At 53.9% G+C, this 15,381-nt stretch overlaps 1 protein-coding gene across 1 annotated transcript in view; it reads left to right on the top strand.

The window, feature by feature from the left end:
- The window catches only part of BCR (BCR activator of RhoGEF and GTPase), a 117,342-nt gene that overhangs the window by 89,594 nt on the left and 12,367 nt on the right, over positions 1-15,381 (top strand). The window contains exons 12-16 of the mRNA XM_074321712.2: positions 471-546; positions 2,052-2,156; positions 3,283-3,357; positions 6,295-6,392; positions 8,295-8,426. Coding sequence (XP_074177813.2) covers positions 471-546; positions 2,052-2,156; positions 3,283-3,357; positions 6,295-6,392; positions 8,295-8,426 — 486 coding nt within the window. The remainder of the gene's footprint in view (positions 1-470; positions 547-2,051; positions 2,157-3,282; positions 3,358-6,294; positions 6,393-8,294; positions 8,427-15,381) is intronic.

The raw sequence follows: 15,381 nt of genomic DNA, 5'->3' as shown, positions 1-15,381 counted from the left end.
AGCCTGGGCCTCTCCCATGTACACATGGTGGGCAACACACCTGTCAGCCGCTGGGCTCTTTGGGAGCCTTGTCTCTGCGTCACAGCTCAGGGCTGTGGGTTGGACACAGGTGGTTGCGGCAGCATTAGCCCTCACCTCTGCAGATTCACACCTGGTAACCCTCCATGGCCCTGAGCTGTGACTTGTCACGCCCTGACCCAGGCAGTCCTGGAAGGAGGCTGGTGCCAAAGGCAGGCCTGCACGGGCCACAGGAGTGGGCCCCAAACCCGGCTGGCAGGAAGGGCCTAGAGTGCTGAAAGGGACGAGCCATGCTGTGAGCGTACCTGGCCCCCAGGCACCGGACAGCCAGAGGCACAGATGTGCCCCTGCCTTGGAGGGGTGTGCTTCAGGACTCCCCGGGGCGGTGATGGGGGACAGTGCCTTAGCTGGGACACGGATAAATGGGCTGAGTTCTCTTTCTCGCCTCCCAGAGTTACACATTCCTGATATCATCCGACTACGAGCGCGCTGAGTGGAGGGAGACCGTCCGGGAGCAGCAGAAGAAATGTAAGTGGCCTCTGCACCAAGCGCGTGTGCTTGGGAACGTCAGGGCTGGACGTCATCTCGTCCTGTGGTTTCAAACCTTTTGTTTCCTGGGCAATGGAACTCTTTAACCAAGTGAGATATCAGGTGGAGCTCTAACTTAGAAAGTGTATTGGAAAGAAGCTGTCCTGACGGCCCCCTGCCCTCCTTCCCGAGCCTCCCCCAATCCCCCGTGTACGTGCCCCCAGCTATCCTCCCACCTTTCCCCCGCCCCTAGGCCTTCCCTGAAGTCTCCTCCTGCCTTCTGGACCCCCCTACCCTGATCCCTGCCCACCCCCTGGGGCTCCCTGCTGCCTTTCCCTGGGCCTGCCACACACATAGTGTCCACCTCGTCTGCCCCCGCAAGGCCTTCCCCACACCCAAACACCACCTCATCTCCTTGGCCTCACCCAGTCCCCTCATCCCAGCCTTGGCCCCAAGGCCTTCCCCACACCCCCAGCAGCTGATGCCAAAGGGGCCACACACTGCACTGGCCCCACTCCCTTTTCCAAGCGGCCAGCACTTGACCATTCTCAGGACAAGACACTCACTCCCCTCTAGGATGGCCCCTTCTCTGGATACTTCCCTCCCATTAGCAGTTCTTTCTTCTCAGCTCTGATCTGCCCTTAGTCCTGCCTGGCAGTCTTCAGGGTGGGAAGGCAGACCCCACTCTGAGTCCTGGGGCCGCAGCTGCAGGGGGTTTCCCTCCTCCACCCCCAAGTTGTATGGTGGGATTCCTAAGCCCTCCTTGCTAAGAGATTCTCTGGTGTGCCCTGTGTGCCATTGTCCCTTGGGGGCCAGAATGAGCCACATCCCAGGTGGCCTGGTCCTCCCACAACCGTGCGCCATCTTGGTTCACGCTGCGCAGACATCGGGCTGGGCGCCTCGCACACCTCTGCCTGTCCTGAGCTCCCAGCCTGAGCTCCCGTCCCCCTAAGCTTGTCATTTGTGCCTGTGCTCAGCCAGATTCTCATAGTGCCCTTGCATCCGGGGATGGGGCGCCTGCAGCCCTGCCATCCATGCCCGCACCCCAGGGTTTCCTATAATAACCAGGGATCCAAACCATTTGCAGCATGGCGGCGTCTGTTTCCTATTCAGCGTTGTACCAGAAATAATCCCCTTTTCCTCATCTGATGGGGAGATAGGGGCCTGCGTTAGCAGAATAGGAGACAGAGTTGTCAGCTGTCTGTCTGGAGAGACCCCACAGGAAGATACTCCAGGCCCCTCTCTCAGAAATGCCTTGTGGCTGTGCTGAGGTAGCAGGCCAACTTCTCTGTAAGGGTTGTGCTAAGATTCCTCCTGCCCTCTGGGCCCTCCAGGGCCATGCCCCCCTCTGCCTCTTATCAGCTACTCCCCTGGGAGCAGATCACCCTGTCTTGTAGTGCCCCCTCACCAGGGTGTGCTGAGGGTTCAGTGGGGGGACATCAGAGAGTGCCCCTGGGTGTCCTGGAAGGTCTGAGGACCTGTGCAGACTGCGTTCTACCCTGCAGGTTTCAAAAGCTTCTCCCTGACGTCCGTGGAGCTACAGATGCTGACCAACTCATGTGTCAAACTTCAGACTGTCCACAGCATTCCGCTGACCATCAACAAAGAAGGTAAGCTGTCTTCCTGAGGGCTGCCAGCCCTTTCTGCTGTCAGTCTGTCCTTGGGACCATGGATTTCCATTCCGAAGGAATGTGTGTGCTGCTTAGAGCCTGCTGGCCTCTCCCAGAAGTGGAGGAGCAGTCTCTCCCCAGGAGGCCACCACCAATAGTTGAAGAAAGCGAGACTGATAATCTCCATCCTTCGTCCTGAGACACTCCTCAGACACCCTGTGCGCTAGGGCTGGTCCCACTCCCCTAGGTCTGGTCCCACTCCCCCTAGGGCTGGTCTCACTCCCCTGTCCTGCCAGCGACTTACATTTGGTTGTGCTGTGTCTTGCATTCACTATCACATACACTCATGTACACTCAGTCACACACAGAGATATGTGCTTGTATACACACACACACACACACACACATACCACATACACACAATCCATGTCACATGCTACCCTGCCCCCTTTTCTGTCCGTGTTACATTTAATCTCCCCCGGCCCCCCCCCATCTCCCATCTCCCCCCCAACTCCGGTTCAAGCCGTTGTTTCTCAGTCTAGTTGTGTAGGTCACAGCTCCCTGGCCCATGCTGGTGTTATGAGCCTTGTGCTCCCCCGGCTGAGGCTGTCGGTCACCAGTCATCAGTCAGACGCTCACAGCAGCTCTCGCCGGCTTCTGGCCGCTCACGCTGGCTGCTGGCTGCTCATGCTGCCCGCCGGGCACCCATGGCAGCACTCAGCAGCCCATGGCAGCTCACGCCAACTTCTGGCAGCTCACGGCAGCCCAGCTCCAGGGAGAGCCGTTGTTCACAATCTTAGCTGTAGAGGGCGCAGCTCACTGGCCCATGTGGGACTCGAACCGGTGACCTTGGCGTTAGGAGCATGCTCCAACCGCCTGAGCCACCGGGCTGACCCTGCATTTCATCTTGATCACTGGTCTGCCTGTGTTGTGACTACAACTAGATTCTAAGGCCCCAAAACAGAGGCCACCGTGGATATGTCTTTGGCCCATGACATCGCCTTGCCCCGTGCTGGGCAAATGGCAGCCACAGGGTGCCCCCTTGAGGGTTGATTGTGAAGCAGAGCCTGTCACCTGCTCCCTCTTTCAGGAGGACAGACACTCACCTCTCTGGTCTCTTGCACAGATGATGAATCTCCCGGGCTCTATGGGTTCCTGAATGTCATTGTCCACTCCGCCACCGGCTTTAAGCAGAGTTCAAGTAAGTGGCTGATCTGGAAAGGTAGGCGGCAGGGCACTGAGCCAGAAGGTGTGGGGAATCCGGGAAGTATGACCCAGCCGCTCAGCTGCTGGTGGTGGTTGATTCCCACAGACTCCCATGGGGTGTGGAGTTGTTTTCCTGGACTGTTGTTTCCCTGCCCTTTCCCAGGCCTCTCAGGTCCTGCTGGTGAGCTGACCCCTGGAGGCGGGTCTTGTCATTGCAGGGGCCTGAGTTTGCTGCAGACAGAAAATGCAGCTGAGGTTCGAAGCCAGGACCATGGGCAGCCCTACCTTGGTCCTGATCAGCGGAGTGGGTTTGGCTGCTCTGACAAGCCGAATGGAGACCCCTTTTCCTCCTTCCCCTCCAAGGGGGTGGGGTTCTCTCCCGCCTCCTGGAGCTGTGAGAGCAGTGAAGTCTGGTCACATTTTAATCAAGGTGCAGCACACATTGCACCTTTCAGCGTGGCATCGCCACACAAGGTCTCAGGGTCCCTTGTGGGAGGACAGAGAGCAGGCACTGTTCTGCTGAACTTTCCCACTGTTGCTACAAAACAAGAAATCCACAACAAGCCACAAAATAGAAAACATTTAAAGTCATGTATATGAGATAACGGACTTGTATCCAGATTATGTAGAGAAGTCTTACAACTCAATACTAAAGAGACAACCCAATTAAAAAAAAAATGAGCAAAAGATTTGGGTAGACACTTCACCAAAGAAATCCAAATAGCCAATAAGCACGTGAAAAGATGCTCATTGTCTTAAGGAAATGTAAATTAAAACCGCAGTGAGCTACCACTTTATTCCCACTGGCAGGGGGATAATCAAAAAGATAAACAGTGTTGGCAGGGATGTGGAGAAATTGGAACCCTCAGACACTGCTGGTGGGGAGTAAAATGGTTCAGCCACCCTGGAAAACAGTTTCACGGTTTCTTAAAAAGTTCAACATGTCCCAGCAACCCCATTCTTTAGTGTTTCCTCTAGAAAAATGAAAACACGTCCACAGAAAGACGTGGGCATGAATGATAAAGCATGGTGCATCCACACCATGGAACACTGCTCAGCAATAAAAAGGAAAGAACTGACACAGGCAGCAGCATCCGGAAACCTGAAAAAAAAATTATGCGAAACCAAGACACCAGATGCAAACGGCTGCATGTTGTATTGTTGCCTGTGTATGAAGTTTTTAGAAAAGGGAAAATGTGAGACAGAAAGTCTGTCAGTGGTTGTCGGGGACTTGGGGTGCGAGGGAGGACTGACTGCATGTGAACCCAGGGGACTTTTGTCCTGAAATGATGGAGGTGCTGTTGGTACAGGTGCTTAAAGTTACTAAAAGTCCTCAAACTGTACAAGGTCAGACAATTAAGTTCATGAACCCATCCTGGATAAAGTGCTCCCTACCTCATTGCTGAATATCACTGTGGTCACCATCGAAAGTACTCCCCCCTCGGGAAGCTATGCACCGACGCCAGTGCCTAGTCCACCCTTCAAAGCAATTTTGGAATCTTTTTCTGCAGTGGCCATCAGAACTATCATAGTATTATCCTTGATGTCCTGAATGTCATCCAAATATCTTCCTTTCAGTATTTCCTTTATCTTTGGGTAAAGAAAGAAGTCATTGGGGGCCAGATCAGGTGAGTGGGGAGGGTGTTCCAATACAGTTCTTTGTTTACTGGCTGAAAACTCCCTCACAGACAGTGCCGTGTGAGCTGGTGCATTGTTGTGATGCAAGAGCCATGAGTTGTTGGCCAAAAGTTCAGGTCGTCTAACATTTTCATGCAGCCTTTTCAGCACGTCCAAATAGTAAATTTGGTTAACTGTCCAGTTGGTACACATTCATAATGAATAATCCCTCTGATACCAAAAAGGTTAGTAACAGCATTGCAACAAGTTCAGGAACTTGTCAGACCTCGTACACTTACAGTGGATGGATTGTATGGTATGCAAATTACACATCTGTGAAGTCTTAGCACACTTAATTGTTCCCCTGAGAAGCTGGCCTGCCTCTCTCTCTCTCTCTCTCTCTCTCTCTCTCTGTCTCCTGCTGTCCCCTAAATGCTGGTGTTTTCCGGGGTTCCACTGAGCCTTACTCCCTCACTGCACATACTCCATTCTCCCCACCCCTGAGGGCCCTTCCATCAATGCAGAGGATGCCTGGCACTGCCTTCCCATTCCCACTTTTTCTGTTCTCCCTCTGTCACCTTTCCATCGGTCTCCTCAGTGTCCCATGCTCTAAACTCTGCGTCCCCAAACTGAACCGGTGACTTGTGGCCCCCAAACTTGCTTTTATTGGATGTGCTGCCCCAGTGAGAGGTGCCACCTCCACTGGGTAGCCAGGCCAGAAACCACCATCCTGGTCAGGGGTCGTATCAGTAAGGTGTCCTTCGCCCTCAGTGCAGTTTCTTTATCATCTCTGGCCACCTGCCACGCCCTTTGTCCAGCCCCCAGCAGGGGCCTCCTCCCTGCTCTGCACCGCCAGGCCTCGCACCACACCTCCCCCTGCACCCCACGACTCTCCCCACACTGCGCTGTTTTCAATGCCCAGCACTGGCCTGCAGCGCCCTTGGCCCCAGTTTACCTACTAAAACCCATAGCAGGGTCTGCACATGTCATAGGCATTCCCCCAGCCTCAAGTCCGCCTGGTAAGGGTGGCACACTCCCTTCGGCCCAGCCCACCGGCTGTGCGGCCCTGTTCACCGTAGGGGCTTTGGTCAGGGTTTGCTGAGTGACCAAATGAGCAAAGGTTCTGAGCGGTGCCGGTTCCCAGATGCACCCGCAGGGCAGGGTCATGTAATGAGGGCTGCTCTGGTTCAGTATTTGTATTTAAAAAAAAAATTCAAGACCGTTTTTTTCTGATTTCAAAAATACAGCCTACTTTTATAGACAGGGCAGTTGGTATGGAACGGCGCGGTCACCCTCTCCTGTCGCTCTCCCACAGATCTGTACTGCACCCTGGAGGTGGACTCCTTTGGGTATTTTGTGAATAAAGCCAAGACACGAGTCTACAGGGACACGGCTGAGCCCAACTGGAATGAGGTGAGGTGCTGCTTCCTGCAAGTCTTGAATGCGGATATTGTCCTTGGAGAGCGTCTAAACCCCCAAGGGCTCCCAGCGGCTTCCCCAGCTAGCTGACAAAGCAGCCAGCTTTCCGGGAATCTCTTTCGGGGAGGGGTGACTCATCCAAGAGATGTTATCTCTGTGTTCCTGAGAATTTTACCCTCCCTCCCCCGTCACAAAGAAATGACCTATTTTGCTGGAGAAGTGTTTGGAACTTACAAGGGCCTTTTGTGCTGCCTTTGTAATCCCTTAGTGTTTACTTGGTAGGTTTCCATAGTGTTTTTTCCTCCGAAGTTGGAATGAGCTGTCTGTGACCCTCTCAGTTTCCGGAAGCCTGGGGCTCTGCTGTGGGGGGCTGTGATGGGGACCTGGAAGGAACGTTCCTTTTTGCTCGTCCTGGGCACTGGATGTGTGGGTTGCTGCTCTGTTTTCCTACACCTTGGAGAGCTGTTGTGTAGCCTGCTTACCCTGCTGGCTTACCTTGAGCCTTTGTGAGTGGAGGATGATGGCAGAGCCGCCAGTCTTGATGAAATCTCCAGATCCATGAGAGATGCCATCTCTGGGCTTCTGGAGCAGCTGCCGCCCTCAGCGCCTCATGCCTGAGCATGTGGTGGAGGCCACCGGGTTACAGAGAACTGCCACCCACCCACCTGCTCCCCTGCAGAGGAGGAAGCTAAGAACCACCAGGCTACCTGGTCCCTGATGCAGCATCATAGTCAGGTGGTGGGGCTGGAACCCTGATCTCATTTCTCAGCGTCCAGTACTCTGACCATTAGACTTGCTGCCTCATTAGAACTGGGGCACAAGGAGCGGATAGATTTACCTGGTCATTAGCTCTGGGCGTTCCTGCAGAGAGGTCTGTGTGTCTGCTGTGATGAGGTGGGGATCAGAGCCAGATGGATCCATCACAGAAAGCTTTGCAGACAGCCAGAGGGCCGTGACCCAGTAGGCAACAAGGTAGGGGGTTCTAGACGTCATGCAGAGGGTTCAGGTGCAAGCCAGCAGTGGGGGCTCGAGGGACCGAGGCACAAGGGTTCCACAGCAGCAGGTCACCTGGCGGCCGCCCTGGCTGTCCCCTCAGCTTCTCCAGGGGCCGTACATGTTCCTGGAACACAAACCCTCCCCACCCCCATTTAGGCTCAGAAGCATCTACTTTGGGTTTTTCCCCTTCACCTTTCTCCACTTCCCCATCAAGAACTCACCCACAAAAGCATTGGTGTGAAATGCAGAATTTCCTGAAGGTATGTGGGTTGATGGAGGAGAAAGTTAACACCACGCTACCCCAAACAGACAACTTGAAAGCCCACAGGAGCAGTTCTTTTTCCTCTTAGTCCCTCTCTCTCCTATATCACCTCCTGGATTCATTTTTATTCCCTTTCAGATAGACTACTTTTTAGAGCATCTTAATTCCACAGCAACGCTGAGCAGAAAGGACCGAGACTTCCCATTACACCCCCTGCCAACCCGCACAGCCTCCCCACTTTGTGTGATCAGTGAACCTACATTGACACTCGTTATCACCCCAAGTCCATAGAATGTCTGCATTTGTAACCAGCTCCCCTGAGCTGAGGCAGATGCATGGGGACCGCCCACCCTTTGAGATGCCGGCGTAAGGAGTTTGGATTAGGTCTGAGAGTCACTCAGAGCTTCTATCTAGAAGCATCGAGACTGGGTCACAACGTGACTCTCACAGGGATGGAGCTTCAGAGGGTCTGCGTCCCAGGACTGCAGTAAGGATGGTCTCAAGCCCCGCGTCCGTTGGGGCAGTGAGGAAGCTGTGAGGAGCCGCAGTCCTAGGGCCCCTTCGGCCCGTAGCACTGACTGCCACACGCTTGGACCTGTCTGTTACAGCGGGACTTTCCTTCTTTCTTGGGGCTGCAGGAGTTTGAGATTGAGCTAGAAGGCTCCCAGACCTTGAGGATTCTGTGCTACGAAAAGTGTTACAACAAAACGAAGATCAGCAAGGAGGACGGCGAGAACACAGACAGGATCATGGGGAAGGGCCAGGTCCAGGTAAGGCCGCCGTCTGTCTGTCTGTCTGAGTGTCTGCTACGCCCCATCTTGGTCCCCAGAGGAAATCCAGTTCAACTGGTTTTTCCAGCTGGGGCGTCAGTTCCTCAAGGCAAACAGTTAGCTGTGCCCTGGGCTGCAGTGGGCAGTTACGAGGCCAGCTCTTCTGGGAAAAGCACAAGAGTCTCAGTCTACCCACTGGACACCCCCTCGCTGGCTTCTACACCCAGGTTTCAGAGGGTGCAGTGCAGGCACAGTTTCCCCCAAGAGTTGGTATAAAGCCCCCTGGTTGGCCAGGAATAAGTGTCCATATCCGACCAGCGAGGGGTCCCGAGTCCTCAGGGAAAACCATCCGACCCTCAGTCCTTCAGAAGTCTGCCAGCCCCTGGAAGCACACCACCAGCTTTCCCACGTCTCGGCAGCCAGGAGCTGTGCCACCTGCTTTGTTTCTTGTGGCCTCACCTGCACAGTTCTGCTTCCCATGGGAGAAAGCCCTGGTTTCAGCTTTTCTTACAGGGAGTCTCATCAGAGCCGGCTAAGCAGTTCCTCCCACCTGGCCCTGGAGGGCAGACTGCTCCTTGCTCCCCCTGTTCCCCTCAGTCCCGGGAGGGGAGCAAGGGGGAAGTGGCGTGGGCATTCCAGGTGTTAGTGGGGCTGACCAGGCTCTCAAGAAGCCCCACCTCCCTTCCCTTCCCTAAGGGCAGGAAGTAACAATCCTTTTGTGGTAAAATGCTGAGCAGAGAGAGGGTGACTTGTCCCTGAGTAATTTGTCGTCTGGTGTGGGCCCACATAGTCATTATTCAGACTAGCGAGTCCTCATTTTGTGGTGGTTCTGGTTCCCCCAAGTTCTTGGGAGATGAACCTTAGAAGCTAATTAGGGGACTCTGGCTCAGGGCCTCCGGGAACCCCTTATACCTTGACACCAGATCTAAAAGAAGAGATGCTCCTCTGTCCACCCTGTTCTTGCCCCCACCACCCAGCCACAAGCTCCTAGGAGAGCAGGCCCTTGACCTCGGCTGACCCACAGACAGGACCTGGGTCTAGGCTCTCCTAAGGTGGGAGGCGCCCAGGATGGCTGGGAAGACCAGTCTGCGGTGATGCTCCAGTGAATTTCCTAAGGTTTGCGTGTTGAACAGTGCAGCAGCCTTGGGAAGGTGGGATTGTTGGCTCCTCTCTCAGGTGGGGATGGTCCAGCTGCGGGCCCACAGCTGCTCAGTGGGTGTCCTGGACCTGAGACCTGCCTGTGGCGTAGATCTTGGGTGAGAAGGGGATGGTTCCTCCTTGTTCCCTGTCAGCCCCATGTTTCATCAGGACATTTGTAGGATCTTGGCAGAGGAGGGCCTCCAAGTTGAAGAAGCAGAAATGCAAGGCAGTGTTTATCAGTCATCCTCCTTCTGGCGTCCCGCTCAGGGATCTGTGACCAGCCAGGTCCCTCCCTCCACCAGGGCTCCCCTTCCCATGTGAGCTTGGTGTGGGGCCCACCTTGACAGACGGATCATTGTGTGGGGATGCTGATGCTTCCTGCTTTACAACTCGTGCGCTGAGACCCAGCCCTATATTTCCACGTAGATCTCGTTCACCCTCTTGGCTTTATGGGGTGTCCCGTGGAGTGAGTCAGCCACATGCACGGGCTGGTGTGCCCTTGAAGACACTGAGACAGTTTCCAGATGTTGCTATTCCATGATCATTCTGGTGCTGGGCTCCTTAGAGAACCTGTGTGTTTTGGCACAGTCAGAGCTTGTCCCTTTCAGTCTACAACCTCTACCCTGCTGCTCAACGACAGCTGCACTCCCTTTGCTCCCCTCCCTCCTCCCTCTCCATGTTCATCTCTGCCCCCAGCTCAGGTACCCCTTCCACACCCAGGCCCAGCCCTAAGTCTTGCAGAGCCCCACGGCGAGCCAAGGAAGCCAACAGGCTGGGTGCCTGGCTCCTTTTCTCAGCTCTGAATCCACTGACCTTTTGACTCAAATCGTCCGAATTCTCCACCACTAGAGTCCTGGGGATGGTGGGATTTGAACCAGAGCCTCCAAGCACTGTCGCTGCGTCACCAGGGTCTCAGTGGAAAGGAGAAAAGATCCCATACTCTTCTTCCTCTTGCATTGAATCAAGATCTCTTTGGAAACCCTTTGCCACGACCTACTGGGTATACACAAAATATTTCTTTATGCACAACCTGCGCTCTCCTCTCCGACAGTCTGAGCAAGCCAAGTGCGTGCCTCACGCTGTCCTGGGGAAGAAGAGCAGTGAGGTTGTGGCCGGACAGCGAGGGGCATCTCTCCAGGTCCCTGGTTGTCCTTTGCTCCTTTCTCTCCGATCCCAGCCTGTTTCTCGATCTGTTGTGCTCTGAGGGGTGTTCCTTGGCGAGAGCCCTCCAACAGTTCCTTCTAGAAAGACCAAGACGTGAGATGGGAGGGAGGTAGAGAACATGGGCTCTGCTAAAAAACAAAGAAGGAAAAATTATGACACATGTTGACACAGCAAGGCAGACTTTTTTCTAAATATAGACTTTATTTATCACCAACAATCCAATTTTAGAATATTCTCATCACCCCAAATGATTTCCTCATTCCCACTGACAGTCACTTCCTGTTCCCACCCCCCAGACACAGAGACTGTCGAGATATGTGTAGGGAGCATGCAATAGGAGAAATACGGGGTTCAACTTGGAATACTACAAGGAAAAGTGGGGATTTCTAACCAAGGAGCAGGGTGAGGCGCTGTGAATGGAAACCTCGGGTAAGGGTGGGGTGGTTCTGGCTGAACAGACCTAATGGGATTCTTTCTGAAGGCAGGCCGGGGCGATCAGACATCCCCTGGCTGCAGTCGGGATGAGGAATTTGGTCAGTTGTCAAGGGTAATTCTGGATGGGGGATTCTGGCTAAACTGACTTAGCAGAATTCTTGCTAAGAATTCTGGAAATCTGGCTCCCAGACATGCCCAAGGATGAGGCTTAGAGGAGCTCAGAGGAGCCTGGCTAGAGTTTGGTCTAGGAGAGACTTTGTCAGCTCCCTCGCCCACCACGCTTCCTGTGACCTAGGGAAAGTCATTGTTCACTTGTGTCCTCCCTCACCTGTAAACTGGGGTGGGGGCCTTCCGTGCCCAGTGCGGCTGCTCTTATTATTTGTAGTCATTGTTAGTGGAGAAGGCGAGCTTCGGTGGGAGGGATGAGTGGGAAGTCTGGCCCCGGAGCCACCATTAGCTGGGAAGGAACCCCAGCGCAGTGTGGGGGTGTTTGTGACTCACGTCATAGGTGGCTGGCTGGGCCCCCGGAGAGTCAGGCAGCGGCTTGTTAATGAACCGGGATCCCCCGGAGGAAGAAGGAAGGAAGTCAGAGGAGGAGCGGTGATAATGCTCTGCCACCCAGCCAGGCCGCTTTCTCTCTCCCCCAAACCTGCAGACCCTGGGGGTGTCTGGGGGAGGGCAACCGTGACTCCCGGGGCCCAGCCTTCCTGAGACCAGGTTTTTCCCAGTAAACTCAGATGCCTTCCAAGAGAGTCCATGTGGGAGGAGCCAGTAACCCTGCTTGATGTCCTGCTGCTGGGGGTGGGGTGGGAATGGCGTGGCCTATGTCCCCCCAGGTGTCCGTTACCCTCCATATGCACCTTGACTCATAAGTTGAATGAAGAGCGTCTCCTGTGAGATGTAGAAGGCACAGCATCCTGGGAGTGTGCACGGGGTGCCAGGGAGAAGTCCACATCTGGCCATGGGGACAGAGGCACAGCAGGCCCTGAGGGGCCCCTTCAGAGGGCCATGGGATAGAATCACGTCTCCAGCAAAGCTGCTTGTCTGGGCAGGAGGTGTCAGAATTACCTGGGGAGCTGGGTCCCCAGCTCCCAGGGCCGGACTCCAGGATCAGTCTGCTTTTACTCCCCTACGAGGTGCTGCTGAGCCCGAGGTTCAGGAACCACCAGCCTGAGTCTCAGGTTTTGGTGTTTGCTCTTCAAATGATTGTTCTGGGTGAGTTGCCAGGCCCCCACTTCCTCTCCTGAAAGATGCAGGCTCCATGAGCGGGAGGTGGAGGGCTCCACCTCCTGAACCTGGGCTAGGTGAGCTGGTTTGTTCAGAGCATCAGGCCCTGGGCCAGAAAAGCAAGAGGACACAGTGTACATCAGGGACACAGCCCTGGGTTGCCAACTATCCAGGTGCGCCAGTCCGAGCCATGACCTGCGGGCAGGTGCAGAGTCCCGGTGAGGGTCCTCTGCGAGCCAGTGCTGAGTTTCAGCGAGCCGTCTGAGCAAGCAAGACCGCCCCAGTCTATCCTCAGACACCATGAGTGCCCCCCCACTGATTGAGGGTCTCCTGCATGCTAGGCCCCAGGGATCCTGAGAATGAAAAGACATCTGCCCTGAGCCTTCACAATCCTGAAAGCAGAGGCTTGGGAAGGAAGGCTACTGCAGACGTGCTGCAAGCCTGAGCAGGCCCTGCCCGGGACAGCCGGGCGGCTTGGGTGGTGCAGTTATTTGGGGAGAGTCGGGACAGAGAAGCCTTGCGATCACTGAGTCTGGGCTTCAGAGGAAAGATTTTCCTAGATGGAGATGTCAGCATCCTAAGCTCCAAGACCAACAGGAGCACAGATTCATGGGAACGCACGGGTCTCGGTGTAGCTGGAGGGCCGGCCGGCTGAAGGAGTCCCGTCAGTATCCTGACTGGGTGCTGCCGAGGCAGGACTGGAGCCTGAAGGCACCGCCCCAGTGCCAGAGCTGGGACCAGCATCCAGGAGGAGTCCCCAGGGTCGGCAAAGCCCAGGACAGTTGGAGCTCTACAGCATTGGGAACTTCTTCCTTCAGTCTTTTACTTCTCTCTTCTGTGTGAATTTTCTATGTTGCTGAGTCTCCTCAGCCCAGTTTCTTCTACTTAGAGGGTAACTTTATATCAGGTCCTAGAATTTTGTGTTTTGTTTCTCCTGATCTTTTGCATGTCTAGCTGGGCTCACCACTCGCATTCTTGTGAGGGCATCAGAGTTGGCTGGGTTTTTGGTTTTGTTGTTTGTTTGATGTGAGTCTCAGATGAGCCTGGGGCCTGGGGTCTCTGGTTTGACACTTGCTTTATTCGAAGCTGGGGCCCAGTCTGTATGTAGTTTCCCAAACTTCTCTGCCAGCCTGTTACTCGCCTTGTGACAGCTACACACCAGCCCTCACCAATCTGTGAGGTCTGTCCACTTTCAGGCATCTCCCCATTTGACTGCCAGTTCTGTGGCACTTGTACCCCAAGAGCCCCCCACAGTGCCTGGCAACAGCAGTGGGAATGTGGAGATGCCACCAAGACATAAACACATGTTCACAACAGCGCTGCCCATGACCCCAAACTAGGCCCCCAGGTGTCCATCAGCTGGTGAGTAGATACACAAAGTGTGGCACATCCACACCGTGGAATATTATGCAGCCATAAAAAGGAAGGAAATCCTGACTGGTGCTATAACGTGGATAAACCTTAGGGACATTATGCCAAGTGCAAAAAGCCAGACACAAAAGGGGAAGTTCTATGTGATTCCACTTATATTACGGTCCTAGAATAGGCAAATTCCTAGAAACAGAAAATAGAGTAGAGGTTATCTGGGGCTGGAGGAGGGTGGGGATAGGACGTTACTGCTTGGTGGGGACAGAGTTTCTGTTTGGGACGATGAAAAAGTTCTGGAGCTGGATGGTGGTGATGGTTGCACAACACTGTGGATATACTTAATGCCATTGAATTATGCACTTAAAAATGGCTAAACTGGTAATTTGTATGTTATGTCTATTTTACCACCTTTTTTTTTTTAAAGTTCACATGCCCACAGGGTCCCAGGATCGACATGGGAGCTCAGATGGGGCAAATCATACCGTCATGACAGCCCCGACCACCAGAGGGCGCTGGTGACCCCTGCTGGGTGCCTCCCTCAGCCATTCCTCGCAGCCGCCCCTGTAAGAGGGCAGGCACCTGATTCTCAGCAGCCCTCGTGCATGTAGCGAATGCTCACTGTGCCAATATATTGTACTGTATATACATCCAATATATTTCCGTTATATATAACGTACGTACATGTCTGGGCACAGAAATACCACAATGAGTAAGACAAAAGCCTTGTCCTCAGGGAGCTTACATTCTAGCTGGGAAGGCAAACATCAAGTAAAACAAAGACCAGAGCCGTGGAGACAATGTCAGGCAGGAAGGAGATGGGCTGAGGGGGAGACATGGCTTTTAGTTGGGGGGTCAGGGATGGCGGTCACTGTTATAAAGGCACAGAGAGTCCTGCCTTCTGTCACAGGATGATGGCAGGGCCACACACGTTCTGTCCACATGGCCATTCACCACGCTGGGGCATCCGGTGTGCTTCGCGGGGGGTGGGGGGATGCCTTTCTGGGTGCTTTGTGCAGCGCTCATATGGGTGAGATGTGGCCCGTGTCACAGGGACGTGAGCAAGAGAGAAACTCTTAAACGCCGACTTGGAGGGTGCTGGCCCAAGGGGTCTCTAGTACGAGGAACATAAAATGGGTAATGTTTGTTTTTAAAAAACACTTAAGGGAGATTTTAGGCAGTAAAAGTTGTGAACATGTAACCACGTGAACAAATCCTTCCTGTACAGAGTCCCCACTATTTGTCCTGATGAAACGTACTGCTGCCACTGTGGAGAGAATGTGGCAGTGGTGACCTGGACCCTCCTGTTCTATTGAGGTCCATTTTGGGGTCCTCTGTCTTTTTCCTTTAACTGGCATACCAGACAATGCATCTATTTTAAGTGTCTAATTCAATGATTTTTAGTAATTTACAGAGTTGTACAACTGTCACCAGTAATTCAGTTTTAGAATATTTCCATCACCCCAAAATGATTTCCTCATTCCCACTGACAGTCACTTCCTGTTCCCACCCCAGGCCCTGGCGGCTCTTGTTTTTTTATCTGTAGATTCTGCAGATTCTTATGAATGGAATCATACTGTGTTATGTAGTCTTTAGTGATTGGCTTCTTCCACTTAGCATAATG

The sequence above is a fragment of the Rhinolophus sinicus genome, chromosome 9 (genome assembly GCF_057876585.1).
Source record: "Rhinolophus sinicus isolate RSI-liver-muscle chromosome 9, RSI-T2T, whole genome shotgun sequence".
In the NCBI taxonomy this organism is placed as follows: domain Eukaryota; kingdom Metazoa; phylum Chordata; class Mammalia; order Chiroptera; family Rhinolophidae; genus Rhinolophus; species Rhinolophus sinicus.
This window is presented reverse-complemented; position numbering and strand designations above follow the sequence as displayed.